Raw genomic sequence first — 12823 nt, forward strand, 5'->3', positions numbered from 1 at the left:
TTGTGTATGGTGATTGTTGTAAATATGCTCTTTCACTTATATAATACTTTGTTAGATTTTAAAACAAAAATTATTAGTATTAATCATAAAAGTAAAATATTACTATACTACTGAGGAGTGAAAATGAGGAGTTTAATGATCTATAACTATTTTTTATTACATTTTTCAGTAGTGTTAGCTATTAATAGAATATCATGTAAAGAAAAACAGTTCTGATTTTGTTTGCTTTTGTCTTACTGGCAAATGTTTTTCTTTGTTTTACATATTTTGAATTTCTATGGCCCTCCACTTTTAAATCTGCTCTACACCAGTTTGCATCTTACGACCTTCTGTCTTCAGTACAAACCCACAGTGATAGCATGTGTATGCATTCATTTGGCTTGCAAATGGTCCAATTGGGAGATTCCTGTGTCAACAGATGGAAAGCACTGGTGGGAGTATGTGGACCCTACCGTTACCCTAGAGCTGCTAGATGGTAAGCATCAGTCCTCCCCTGTGTGTGTGGAAAGGATGCTAGAACCTTCTGTGTATACACTGCCCAAATAAAGCAGTGGACAATTCTGCTCAGTCCACGTGGACACCACTGTAGCATTGAGGGACACAGGTCGTACTTGTCTAACTAGTTGTAGTTGTCCTGTGCCACTTGGAAAACAAGTTTTTTGTTTTGGTTTTCTAATTCTTCCCATTGTAACTATAAAAGGTGTGTGTGTGTGTGTGTGTGTGTGTGTGTGTGTGTGTGTGTGTGTGTGTGTGTGTAAGATTTGTGCAGGAAATTTGAGGCAAAACATCTTCATCCACACTGGACCCAAAAGTATCTGGGCACTTGCTCCATTTGCTGGAGTTAGATGAGAAACTGTTCTTTCGGAGGAAGAAATAGCATTCCCAGCATTGGGTTTTATTTTATCCAGACAGACTTGCTCAAAAAGCTCCTGAAACTAAACACAAACAATCTCGGAATTACTGAGGAAGTTCCACCCAAAATTCATGGCTGATTAAGATTTTGGTTGATGGGTACTTTTAGCACAATTTTACAGACTGATCTTGGTGGCAGTGGTGATGCTGTCATTGTCAGGTGCTGGATGTGGAGCCCAGCCTCGTTAGTGCTGAGCAGTACTCTGCCTCTAAGCTGTGCTCTATCTCCTCACAGGCTGAGTCTGGTTGTGTCATTTTTGTGTGTTCTGCACTGAGACATTTTTGTTATCTTATTGTTGCTGTCACTCTTAACACTTGCCTAGGCAGGGTGACAGGGAGACTTGCTGTTTGCTCCAAAAGTCAGTGTCTGCAGTCTCAGGGCTCGGGGCTGTTGTGACAGATCGGCTTGACATGGCTAGTACAGATGATAATCTGGCTCTCTCGACATGTTTGCCATTATCAATAACAGTTTTTTAGGTGATAAAATTATAATTTAACATGATACAACCTTAATCCCAAGCTTAAGACAGTGGATAAAATTCTGACCAGAGTAATTTACTGGTATAGTGTTTGTTGCCGGGCAGTGTGACTGTTGGAGTTTCCTTTTTTCTTTTAAACATTGAACACCTTGAAATAATTTTAACCTTAAGGAAATTTGCAAAAAAAAAAAAATATTTACAGAATCCTTATGCTATCTTTACTTAATTTTTTTTTTTAAAGATTTATTTATTTACTATATGTAAGTACACTGTAGCTGTCTTCAGACACTCCAGAAGAGGGCGTCAGATCTTGTTACGGATGGTTGTGAGCCACCATGTGGTTGCTGGGATTTGAACTCTGGACCTTCGGAAGAGCAGTCGGGTGCTCTTATCCACTGAGCCATCTCACCAGCCCCATCTTTACTTAATTTTTGTTGTTGACATCTTTCTTATATAACATTTAGTAAGATAAGGAAATTAATGCTGGCATTATACTGTTGATTAAACTTTGTTATATTTAGATTTCCCCATTTTCTCTGGTGTAGTCTTATGTTCTGTTTGTGTCCAGTTGAAATGTCCCAAGTGGTCACCTCCAAGTTGTCAAGACTCACTCTTTAATCTCTCCTGATGTGAAGAAGAATATGTGACTTTACGAAGTGATTCCGAGTTTGTCTGTGGGTTTCTCATTGTTGAGTGTTCTTGGCAAGAATGCTGTAGAAGAAGGTTGTACCCTGCTTGCTTCTAAAAGCATGGAACCATGGGTGTGTAGTGTTTCTCACCACCATGCTGGTTCCATGATAAGTGATACTATTGAGTTCTCCATTGTAAAGCTATTCTTACTCGCTAGAATTAAGCATGCTGGGGAAAATACCTTTAGCGCTATTCAAATGAATACTTTTCTTGCAAACTTCTGCCTACTGATTTTAAAGAACCTATTGGTGGATCTTTTCTACATTAAGCATTGCTATATAGTTAGTTTGCCTGGTAGAGATTCCTACTTCCATCCTTTTCAGGAGTTTTATTTTCTAAGTAAGCAAATGAAATTTGGGGAGGGATTTTTTTTTTTTTTTTAAATAAGGATTCAGCTTTGAAATACCAGTTGAGTGTTGTGTCTGTGTATGCTAAAGACTGACTAGAAATAATAATGAAAGGGCTGACCTCTTAGGATCCTTTTAAATATTGCCTACTTGAGAGAGGTTCACATCCTAAAGGCATAGTCTAAGCTTTAAACTTAAATTTTATTTTTAGAACTAACACATGAGTTTCTACAAATATTGGAGAAAACGCCTAGTAGGTTGAAGAGGATTCGAAACTGGAGGGTAAGAGAATCGGCAGGATTTAATTAACAAAAATATTAATTTGCCACTCATCTAGCAGTTGCCTATCAAATGGTTTGAAGTTGAATGGTTAAATGCTGTACCATTTCTCAGTACATTGTACCACACATAGACTGCAGAAGCTTGCAGTTGCTCAGCTCCTGTGTACAGGAGCACTCACTCTCTTTCTCTCTCCCTGCTTCTCCCCTTTTCTTTTTTTAATTCTCTGTAATGGGAAATCCTTGTGAGGCTAAAGCCTACACAAGTTACTGTCTCAATTCCTGGGTTAGGATACAACTGTATCTATTTCTCCAACCATAGAGCCTTCTTCCCCTGCATTCATTTATTGCCATAGAACTTGGAGTTCAGGTGGATTTGTTTCCATGAACTTCCTATAGAGTTTTATAAGCAAAGATATTTGTATTAAATCCCTTTGCTGTCATTGTTTCTTCTATTTCTCATTTAACTAGGCTATGGCTAAGAAACCAAAAGTAGATGGACAAGTATCAGAGACACCACTGCTTGGATCATCTTTGGTCCAGAATTCTATTTTAGTAGATAGTGTCACTGGTGTACCTGCCAACCCAAGCTTTCAGAAACCATCAACATCAACGTTCCCTGCTCCAATACCTCTAAATTCAGGAAATACTTCTGTTCAAGAAAGCCGTGCATCTGATAATTTATCTGTGCTAGCAGCAGGAATGCCCAGTACCTCATACAGTTTGTCATCACACCAAGAGTGGCCTCAGCATCCAGATTCAGCCAGGACAGACCCAGTGTATACACAGAAACAGGAGGCCACTCTCTCTGGGAGCCAGTACATAAGCTTCCAGCAGGGACCTTCAATGGCACTGCATTCTGGATTACATCACAGGCCGGACAAAGTTGCTGATCATTCATCAGCTAAGCAGGAATATACTCACAAAGCTGGGAGCAGTAAACACCATGGTCCCATACCTGCTACTCCTGGAGTGATTCCTCAGAAAATGTCTTTAGATAAGTATAGAGAAAAGCGGAAGCTGGAAACCCTTGACATGGACACAAGGGATCACTTCATAACTGCCCATGCAGAACAACAGCACAAACATGGGCCGGCTCAGGCAGTCACCGGCACTTCTGTCACTTCTCCCATCAAAATGAAGCTCCCCCTCACCAACTCGGACAAGCCTGAGAAACACTTGGCAGAGAAAAAGGAGAGGAGTGGAGCGCTGAAGCTCCGGATTCCCATCCCCCCGCCTGACAAAGGTCCCAGCAAAGAGGAGCTGAAGATGAAAATCAAAGTGGCATCCTCTGAAAGACACAGCTCTTCTGATGAAGGCAGTGGGAAGAGCAAGCACTCAAGCCCACACGTCAGCAGAGACCACAAGGAAAAGCACAAGGAGCACCCTGCCAACCGCCACCACAGCAGCTACAAGTATTTGCACATGCACGGTGGAGTCAGTAAGCATGCAGCTGATGGGATGCCTCCCACTGTGCTCAGGAGTCCTGTGGGCCTGGGCCCTGAAGGCGTCTCCTCCGCCTCCAGTGCAAGGAAGAAGCTGCATATCAGCGAAGCCTCCCACAACCACCACTCCAAAATGAGCAAAAGTTCCAAAAGTTCAGGTAGTTCATCTAGTTCTTCCTCTGTTAAGCAGTATCTATCCTCTCACAGCTCTGTTTTTAACCATCCCTTACCCCCTCCTCCCCCTGTCACATACCAGGTGGGCTACGGACATCTCAGCACCCTCGTGAAACTGGACAAGAAACCAGTGGAGCCCCACGGTCCTGAGGCCAATCACGAGTACAGTACAAGCAGCCAGCATATGGACTACAAAGACACATTCGACATGCTGGACTCGCTGCTAAGTGCCCAAGGAATGAATATGTAATCCTTGTTTAGGTCAACTTTTCCTTTCCTTTTTAATTTAAAAATGGTTGGAATGGAAAACGCCCTCCTGGTCCAGCGGTGGTGCCACTGCTTCCATATTTGTAAGTGCTGCTTTGTTCTTCATTCTGAAAGAAGAGCTGATAGTAAACAAGCCTATCTCCACATACGATAGTGTTACCAGGACTGTAACCGCATGGAAGATGCAGCTGAGAACATTAGGGTGAATGGCTGGCTGCTGCTAGGAACCTAAGCTGCCTCAAGCTTCTGTTATTTATGATTTGAATATTGTAGCTGTTTTTTGTTGTTGCTTGGCTTTGAATGAGTGTCAGTTGTTTTCTTTTGTGTATTTATACTTGTATGTATGGTTTGCATGTCTCAGTGATAAAGGGATAAAACAGTATACTGACAGCTGTTTACAAGAAAGTGGAGAAAAATGTACATACATTTTTGTATGTTTAGATATTACCATAAATACTCAGGATTGGAGCTGCTTGTAAGTATAACAATATACAGAATAACTTTATTTTCTCTCGTCAGAGTCCATCACTAATCTAAAACACAAGTGGCACTTTTTTATGTTAACCTTAATTAAACTCTAGGCCTTACTGGAAGCCGCTGAGGGGACACTTCACTATTAGACGGGAATGTGGTGCCATGGGTGGTCCTTAACACTGGGAAGCACTCAGTTTGCCTTCAGAGGTCCTGACCAGATTGGCTGCAGAATCAGCCGTTGATTTCTGAAGGCTTGAAGAGGAAAACACAATAAAGTTTACATACTCTTGATGTGAAGTGCATTTAAATGTCTGTTGGCTTGTTGCAGTGCTGTAGAAAGCAACTAATAATTGGTGTGAGGATGACTGTGATTTCGCTCACAGCAGCTCCCACTGAGGATGAGTCCATTTCTTCGGGAACGCTGACACTACAGATTCTAAGAGTGAACGGGGGTCACTTTTCCTTTAGCATTTGCAGTGACACCATAGTCTTGATTGAATATACTCTTCCCATGGAGAGAGAGAGTGAGTGAGTGGGTAAGTGAGTGGGTGAGAGAGAGAGTGTGTGAGTGTGTGGGTATGGGTGTGAGGGAGAGATACCATATTTCTTTTTCAGGTAAATGCAGTCTTCCTTATAACAATGAAATTAAACCTGTGCTCTCTTGATTCTTTTATATTCTAACAATAAATAAAAAAGAAAAGATTGCTGACTGTGCATTGTACCTGTATTTATAGCTTATGGTCATTATCAGGAAAATGTAAGGAAAAAGACCAGCCTCAGGCAAGCCACCGCTGGGGTTTTACATGCGTTTGCACGTCTTAGTAGGTTCTCATTGAGGTAATGCTTGCACTGTCACCTGACGTCTTGTCAGGGGATAGACTGACTTGTCTAAATTTTGGTATAAGCACCAATAGTATGGCTCTTGTCTCTTGCCTAACCTTGAATTTATTTCTGTGGTATGTCTTAGCTGTTGAGTCTCTTAAGATGGGTCGGATTCAACTTGTATTGAATCACGTTTTCCTCTGTATATGAAATGTTTTGTTATAAATCCACTGATCTGTGCACAATTGTAATTTTATTCAAGTATGTTGTGGTTGTAAATATTAGAGTTGAGCCTTGTACTCTACTTTTATTTAGCAGTTATGCCATTTGCCAGTAGCTGTTTGTTTTTTAAAGAAAATTGTTGATTATTTTGTCAATGTTATTTGAACCTGGGATGTCAGGAGCTTCTTTGTGAGAACTCAGCCTAGCAGGCTAGTCCTCACTCTGTTCTTGTTTCATTGGTAATCTTTGTTACTATGTGATTTTTGTTGCGTGTGGTATACTATTGTATCATAAACATGATGATTTTGATACAGTTACAGTTTTACTGTGGTACATTTCCAAGAACTAGCATAGAATTTAAACAGAGTACAAGGTGAGGGGGGGAAGGGTTTTGTTCTTGGTGATTTAGATGTGAAACCTCAACAGAGCATCATGTGAACTGACATGAGGTGGTCGTGCTACTGTATCATTGGGAGTGATGCCAGGGACTTTAATCAGCTTTTGTAAAGAGTATCCAGAGAAGTAGTAAACTTATTTTCAGTATGACATAGAAAACAATGTGAATATTTAAGATCTGGGACTATAGTTAAACTTCACTAAGGATTTCCAGAAATGTGTTGTTTTTTGTTTGTTTTTGTTGTTTTGTTTTTTAGATATGGGAATAAAGGTAATTTTGTTGAATCTTCATTGGTGCTAATGATGGACAGTTAAACAGATAGTGTATACGCTGTGGATAAGTACTCTTAGTGCTTCCAGAATTGACTTTGAAATGCTGTGTATTCACTTCTCACTCTGTAAATGTAATTCTTTACAATGACTATTTATTAAAAGGCAGTCAGTTGTGATTTTTACAGGATTGTGTGAACTATTCAAACTCTTTAACCTCAGAACAAGATGCTAAAACCACAATGGGGGAAAATTCGTGACTCCTTGTTTCCTGTCCACTAAGGAAACCCCTTATAATTCATATCACCATGAATTTGCTTAAATGATCTTGTTTGCATAACATAGTTCATTTGCATGGTCCCATTAGACTCTACCAAAGAAAAAAGACTCAATAAATGGACATTCTATTGTGAGTCTTGTAAGTAGCCATAAATAACCAAAATAGTATCAAACTTAGGTGTGAAATTTCACATGTGCATAGTACTGTTAAGGTGATACATTTTTTGATGAGTTTTTTAATACTTGAAAATGATTAAAAAGCATTCTCTTTACACCATCCTATAAAAGAGTGATTCATTCTTAAGGTGTTTCCCTAGGTTTGCCACCTTTTTGCAAAAGCACATTGTAATCAGAGGCTTCCTTTCTACCTCTCTCAGCTAAGTTTCTAAAATCAGTATGTGCTTCCTAAATCTTTGCCTTAGCTACTAACACAGGCTGTCTTCAGAACCAAAGCAGAGGAGTGTGTGTTTTGTGGGAGCCTTCTGGAGGCCTGCATTACAAATTCAGTGCCAGTGCCCACTGATAGGTAAGGCCCCACATGAGTCCTAGCAAGTAGCAGTGAAGGCGACAATGCCAGTCATGGGTACACTTTAAAGCACTGAGTACTCAGCTTTAACGATGTCTTGTGTGGTACTGGGTGGCTTCATCGGCGCACACACTTTGTGCCAACAGAGAGTAATTATACAGAGCTCCCAAACACTTGGACCTATCTGTTCCCATGAAGTAAAAACAGAGCAGGCTAGGATTTACCTTAGAGAACCAGTTTGACATGTCATTAGTTACCAAGTACCTTGCCTTAAGATGTTTCAAGAAAGTGTATTTTCTTACGATTTAAATTCTGATTTTATTTGCATTATATAAGCCGCTGCCTATATAGTGCATGGGTGCAGCATGATTTGTTGGTTGGATGACTTAAGGCTCCTGCATTGGAGATGGCTTATTTTGATAACTTCTCAGAAAGAGAAAAGTTTGGAATCTTTGAGATGAGACATGGTCTTCCTCTATAACAAGGAAAAGGGCTGACTAATTACTTCTCCTGTCTCCACCCGTGCCTGGATCAGTGATTCTTAACTTGTTCCCAATCTTATATGCAACAAGGACTTCAAACTTAGATGTAACTTGCCAGAAGATTCTGAGAAAAATCTAGAAGCTCTTAGTAACCAAGGACCCTTGACTTCATATCTCTAGATTCAGCAGTTTCCCCCGCAGGAGCCTTTCCCAGGAGGCAGTAGGACCCACTCACCACATTTTCACAGGGGAAGAGGCAGCCAAGCCCACATTAGGAGACCGGGAGTTGATTGGGTTTAATTCCGTGCCTGTTGGTTTGAGGTAGGCAGGTTGAAACATCTGTACTGACCAGAGGCAGAGTGCATTCCTGTTTTTCCCTCAGTACTTGATGTTGAGACAAGTGCGCAGGCACAGCTGTAATGCAGGCCAACAGACGCTTGGAGGGCAGCTTTGGCCTAGACAGAAGCCAAGTCAGGTGCTCGTTGGAAACTTCTTAGTGGGTGATCTTGGTATTACGAGCTCTGAGTATGTTCTATTATTTCAGTTTTTGAAGTGTGCCCAGCCAGCTCTTTGCTTTGTGAGTCCCCTTTTCTGGTTTATAATTCATCTGTCCTGCCTGGTATATTTCTTGAGATGTACTTCATGGGTGGGAGCAGCTCTGTATGTATAAAGCTGACGTCATCCTTAACTGCAGTTCAATAATCTCAAGTCAATCTGGGAACTCTGTAGTTTCTTTTGTTTCCAATTGGAGAGGAAGCCTCACTTAAAATCCTCCAGCTGACAAGTTGATTTAGTAGTTTGTGTAACCTGCTCCGCCTGGGAGTGAGTAGCTTCTCTTGATTAGGAAAACTTCCCTGGAGTACCATTTTGTTATGAACAGTGGAATTTGAACATTCAAAACCCTTGTGGATAATTGAGTGAAACAAGAAAATGTGTATATTGGCATGAATTAGCCATTGAATTTCAGCTTCTCGTTACATAAGGAATATTAATAAAGTTTGTTTATTGACAACTAAATCCAAGGCTGTAACATGTTTTAAGTCAATGTGAATCCAAAATAACAGTTCTTGGGAAAGTGGGAAGTCCGCCGTGATATAATTCTTACCTATTTTCTAGGAAGGGTTCAACTGGAATCAGTGCTCTACTTTATAATGTTACCTCAACCTGACAATAATAACCACACAGAAAGGTGGGGATTTTGTGCCTTTTTTCTTCTTTACTTTTTTTTTTTTTTTTTTTTAATGTGTAGCCCAGGCTGGCTGGCCTCGAATTCACTTGGAATTGGCCTTGAGCTAGTAACCAGCTTCCCCAAGTGCTGGGATTACAGGTACGCAGCACTACATCTTACTTACTCTGCCTTTTAAATATTTTTTTAAATATTTGCCAGTTTTCCAGTGCTTTCCACTTGAAAGAGAATGAAAGCTATTCATGATTTTAATAAAGTAGAATTAGGAAGTTTGCTTAGTAAATACACATTTTTATATATGTTATACAAAATAGAGTAGATTTTTTGCACTTTATAGTAAAATGTATTTTTAAGCGTGTGTGTGTGTGTGTGTGTGTGTGTGTGTGTGTGTACAGATTTGTATTAGCATTGACATGTGAAGTCAATTCTTAATACTGGGAATGGAGTCTAGGACCGGGTACAGGCTGCTCAAGCACCCCACCTTTGACCTATCTCTATAAAGGGCATCCACTTAGCTGGGTGTGTGTGGTGGTGCACACCCTCAGTCCCTCCCAGCACTCAGAGGCAGGTGAAGTTCTCAATTTGAGGCCTGATCTATAAAGTGAGTTCCAGGATAGCCAGGGCTGTTATACAGAAAGACATTTGTCTTTTTTAATTTTTTACTTTTTAGCCATCTTTTCTTATGCATGGTTATCTTTGGCCTCCAGGCTAAGAGAAGCTTATTTTAAACCTTTCCAGGTCTGCTTTAAGCTTTCAAGCCAGTCTCTAAAGACAGCTCTTCTATTTTGTTTCTGTTTATTTGGGGGTTTGTCGGGGTGGAAGGCAGCTGCTACCGCACCCTTACAGAGGTCGAGATTCTGTCCACCATGCAGGCAGTATGGCAAGCAACTGCACCTGCTGAGCCATCTCACTGACCTTTCTTTACAGATGATTTTAACCACCACATTTCATAATCTGGGATGTGCTGACAGCAGCAAAAAGAACTAAATGAAGCCTCTCACTAAAGTGGTGCTGTGGAGTACTGCTTAGGCAGAAACTTGATTGGCTTAAACTTTGTTTTCCATTTGGTTATTTTATTTACATTTCAAATGTCCCTCTTCCCAGTTTCCACTCTGAAAACTACTCACCCCATCCCCCCTCCTTTGCCTCTATGAGGGTGCTCCCCCACCCACCCCCATCCCCACCTTACCCCCACTGGGGCAACAACCCTTCACAGGACCAAGGGCCTCCCCTCCCCTTGATGCCAGATAAGGCCATCCTCTGCTACATATGTAGCTGGAGCCATGGACCCTCCATGTATACTCCTTGGTGGTTTAGTCCCCTGCTAGCTCAGGATGAGGGAGGTGGTCTGGTTAGTTGATACATTTTCTTCCTATGGGGTTACAATCCCCTCAGCTCCTTCAGTCCTTCCCCTAACTCTTCATCCCTGGGCTTAGTCCAATGGTTGGCTGTGAATATTGGTCAGGCTCTGGCACAGCTTCTCAGGGGACAGCTATACCAGGCTCCTGTCAGCAAGCACTTCTTGGCATCAGCAATAATGTGTCAGGTTTGGTAACTGCAGGTGGGACGGATCCCTAGGTAAGGCAGTCTCTGGATGGCCTTTCCTTCAGACTCTGTTTTTTTGTTTGTTTGGTTTGGTTTGTCTCAGCATTTCCTTTAGATAGGAACAATTCTGGGTTTAAAATTTTTTAGATGAGTGGGTGGCCCCATCCCTCAATTGGGGGCCATGCCTAACCTCTGGATATGGTCTCTACAGGTTCTGTCTCCCCTTTATTGAGTATTTTGGCTAATGTCATTCTCGTTGGGTCCTGGGAACTTCTGCTTTAAAATTAATCCTTGTAAATGAAGCAGGTGTGGAAAAAAGACCAGCCTAGGAAGGAAGGGAGTTTGGGATGCATGATGAGATTAAGTGGATTGTGATCTCACAGCTACCCATCCTACAGAAGGCACACAGAAACCCGCTAGTGTGGCGTTTCAAGAGAGGGGAGTATGTGTTGAAATAGACCTGCACCCTTCCACTCTATTCAACAGTACTGAGCCCAAGTTACAATTGATGACTGTGGACTTAGAACTTGAGGCTGGGGAGATCTCTGAGAAATGCTTGTAATACAAGTGAGAGAACCTGAGTTTGATTCCCCAAAACATTTAAAATTTTAAAAAGGCTAAACTGATTCCCAATAATTGGGACTCTGACCTCTACATGTATTCTACATGTACATATATTCTAGCATGAACACACACACATGTACAATGATAAAATTCTAAAACTGCACTGGCCCATGATCTGTGTTAGTAATGTCAGTGCTGGGGAGGTAGACTGGAGCATCTCTGGCTCGCCAACTAGTTAGTCTAGCCTACTTGGTCAGTTCTAGACCAATGAGAAAGCCTATCTCAAAGACCAGGTAGATGGCAGCTGAGGATCAACAACCAAAGTTGTCCACATTGACACCTGCAGGCCAACACAAAATTATCTGGGAGTTAACATTCCTGTATTTGAGCTTGACCACAGAGTTTATAGGAAGATTAAACAATCTGCCAGACATGGTAGCATATGCCTTCAATGCCCACATTTGCTATGATTGTCTAAAAATGGAGGCAGTTGGATCCCTTGAAAAGAACAATTAGCGTGGAGGGAAACAGTGTTAGTGCTAAGTGGAGATCAGACAGCTTTTTATACTGTTGAAGGACACAGAATCATGAGCTAGACTTGTGTCTTTGATTTATTTCAGTAAAATAGAATATACCTAATACCATTTCCAAACTGAATCCATAGAAGGTATTGAGGGAAGGGGATATATAAGACTGTAGAGATCTTAGTTTCTCTAGACTGTTTGTGTAGCCTTGAGTAAGTGTGTGTTGTAAGAGGCCAACACTGGGGACTTTACCCATTGTTGTCTACTGTACATTTTGAGACAGTCTCTCACTGACCTCAGAACTTACCAATCGGCTATACTGACTGGCCATGATCCCCTATGGCCCCTCTTGCCCTGCTTTGGCCCTGGGTTACATAAGAGCACCGCCTCGCCTGGCTTTTCAGTGAGTGCTGCGGGTCCAAACGCAGTCCTTCATGCTCTCACAGCATCCTACCTCCCAAGTACTGGGAATGTAGGTGTGGACCAGGGCTCCTGGTCAAAATTATACTGATTTTTGGTCCTGGTGCCATCCAAGTAAAATAAGAACTGATCACCCCTTCATATTAAATATGCAAAAATAGGAATATGAAGGGAAAAAAAAAAATGAAAGGCCAAGCTTGAAGTCACAGGTTGGCCACAGGAAAATCTTTCTACCTCTCCAGGCTGCATCTCTCAAAAACAAGCAAAAATGTAGTTTGACTTTGACAAAGACTGATACTAGTGTAAGATATACCTACAAGAGTGGTAGGGAGGTAGACAGGGTCTCATGTAGTCCAGGCTGGCCTTGAACTCTGTAGAGGATAACCTTGAACTTTTCTGATCCTTATGCCTTTATCCACCTCCCAAGTGCTGGGATTAAAAGTACTTAGCACTCTGTATAGGTACACACTCTACCAACTGAGCTGTGTGTGTGTGTGTGTGTGTGTGTGTGTGTGTGTGTG

At 41.4% G+C, this 12823-nt stretch overlaps 1 protein-coding gene across 6 annotated transcripts in view; it reads left to right on the forward strand.

The window, feature by feature from the left end:
* Ccnt2 (cyclin T2) overlaps nt 1–6961 on the forward strand; it is a 31523-nt gene extending 24562 nt beyond the window's left edge. For 4 of the 6 annotated variants that reach the window (XM_021197254.2, XM_029538302.1, XM_021197257.2 and 1 more), the window contains 3 exons: nt 312–475; nt 2640–2710; nt 3178–6961. In XM_021197254.2, coding sequence (XP_021052913.1) covers nt 312–475; nt 2640–2710; nt 3178–4575 — 1633 coding nt within the window. In that variant the 3' untranslated portion in view covers nt 4576–6961. Of the gene's footprint in view, nt 1–311; nt 476–2639; nt 2711–3177 lie in introns of those variants that run through there. The other 2 variants (XM_021197256.1, XR_002380504.2) reach the window with 2 other exon arrangements.
* Nucleotides 6962–12823: the final 5862 nt, after the last annotated feature.

This window comes from Mus pahari, chromosome 5 (genome assembly GCF_900095145.1).
Source record: "Mus pahari chromosome 5, PAHARI_EIJ_v1.1, whole genome shotgun sequence".
NCBI lineage: Eukaryota > Metazoa > Chordata > Mammalia > Rodentia > Muridae > Mus > Mus pahari.